Source organism: Aspergillus uvarum (assembly GCF_003184745.1).
Source record: "Aspergillus uvarum CBS 121591 unplaced genomic scaffold BO82scaffold_168, whole genome shotgun sequence".
In the NCBI taxonomy this organism is placed as follows: Eukaryota; Fungi; Ascomycota; class Eurotiomycetes; order Eurotiales; family Aspergillaceae; genus Aspergillus; species Aspergillus uvarum.
In genome coordinates this window covers 1-1241 of record NW_020291465.1, presented here as the reverse complement: position 1 = coordinate 1241, position 1241 = coordinate 1, and the positions used below count along the sequence as shown (strand labels likewise).

General features: G+C 50.5%; 1 protein-coding gene across 1 annotated transcript; it reads right to left on the bottom strand.

Annotated features, from left to right (window-relative positions):
* On the bottom strand, positions 1 to 1241 carry BO82DRAFT_43380 (BCS1 and AAA domain-containing protein; the record flags this gene model as incomplete). The annotated part of the gene is made up of 1 exon (XM_025640905.1): positions 1 to 1241. A coding segment is annotated over exon 1 (983 nt), but the record flags the coding sequence as incomplete, so codon positions are not given.

The window sequence follows — 1241 nt, the reverse complement described above, 5'->3', positions numbered from 1 at the left end:
CCCGCAATAGCAAGGCAAAGACTCGATTTACCGGTACCAGGCGGGCCTTGGAAGAGATACCCCCGTCGGTATGGAATACCACGTTCGTGATACCAGGAACGAGTGCGCGGTTGGAGGAAGTCAGTCAAATCGGCGATAATTGCGCGCTTGATATCGGGTTCGACAATAACAGTCGAGAGAGGTCGTGGTCTTTTGGATGGTAGCCCGGCCCACTGAGGAACCATTCCATCCTTTAATGCTTGGTTAACGCGTATAAGATCGTCGTTCCTTTTCTCAGCAATCCCCTGTATCTCGTCCAACAGATCTCTGAGAACGGACTGACGCCACGCGTAGAGATATAGTTTCTCGCGATGATCAGTCCAAGGGCTGCCGGCATCCTTGTATGGCTGACGACGGAACCCGAGAAGATACCCTCGATGAAAGAAGAAGTGAAAGCCAGCAGGTGCAGGTGTGTATCGAATAGGCAAATATCTCTTGAGTTGTCTAATTTTGACCCAGAAATCTCGTGGGTCGTCGTCAAACTGCTGAAGTTCTTCCTTAGAAAGCTCCTGCCAGCCAGTTTTTGGCTCGTCCTTCTCCCACGGAGAGACGAAATTATTCTTGGTACCGGCGATCGATTTCCGCGCGTCCCTTAACGCAGGTACTTGAGACGCCCATTGCATCACGTCGTTGTATATGGTATCGTGATATCGGATCTCAACAGATGCTGCCAAATCGAGAAGAACGGAATACAGGCGGGTCAAAAGCACCGGAACAGCATATGTGAAAATCACGAAGGAAGCTATAAAAGCAAGAAGAAAGACCGAGGTATCCGTGTGCAGATAGAACGAAAGAAGTCGAGCCAGAAAGCTGTAGCCGGGTAGAAGACCCTCAAGCATAATATCGGGCGATAGTATACCGTACATGGGTTCTTTCGTATCCATAACTGAAGCAGGTGATGGTGGACGGTCAGAGACTGCGAATCCTGTGGTCTGGCTCGACATACGAGCTCGAGGGCAGTCTTATGTACTGGCCAGTCAAGCAGGTGTCTAAGTAACGTCTATTCAGTAACCGCATGGCAATGCTTTCCGAATACAAGACGTCCCGGCGAATACAACCCCCCTCGGTGCAGAGTGGTGTGCGAAGGTATAATTACATGATGCGCGCTTTCCGTGGGTTTATCCACAAGCCTGCGCAGACGCGCTCGTAATTGGCACTCGGGCTGCATACTAGCGATAATGATGATGGAACGGATAGTACGG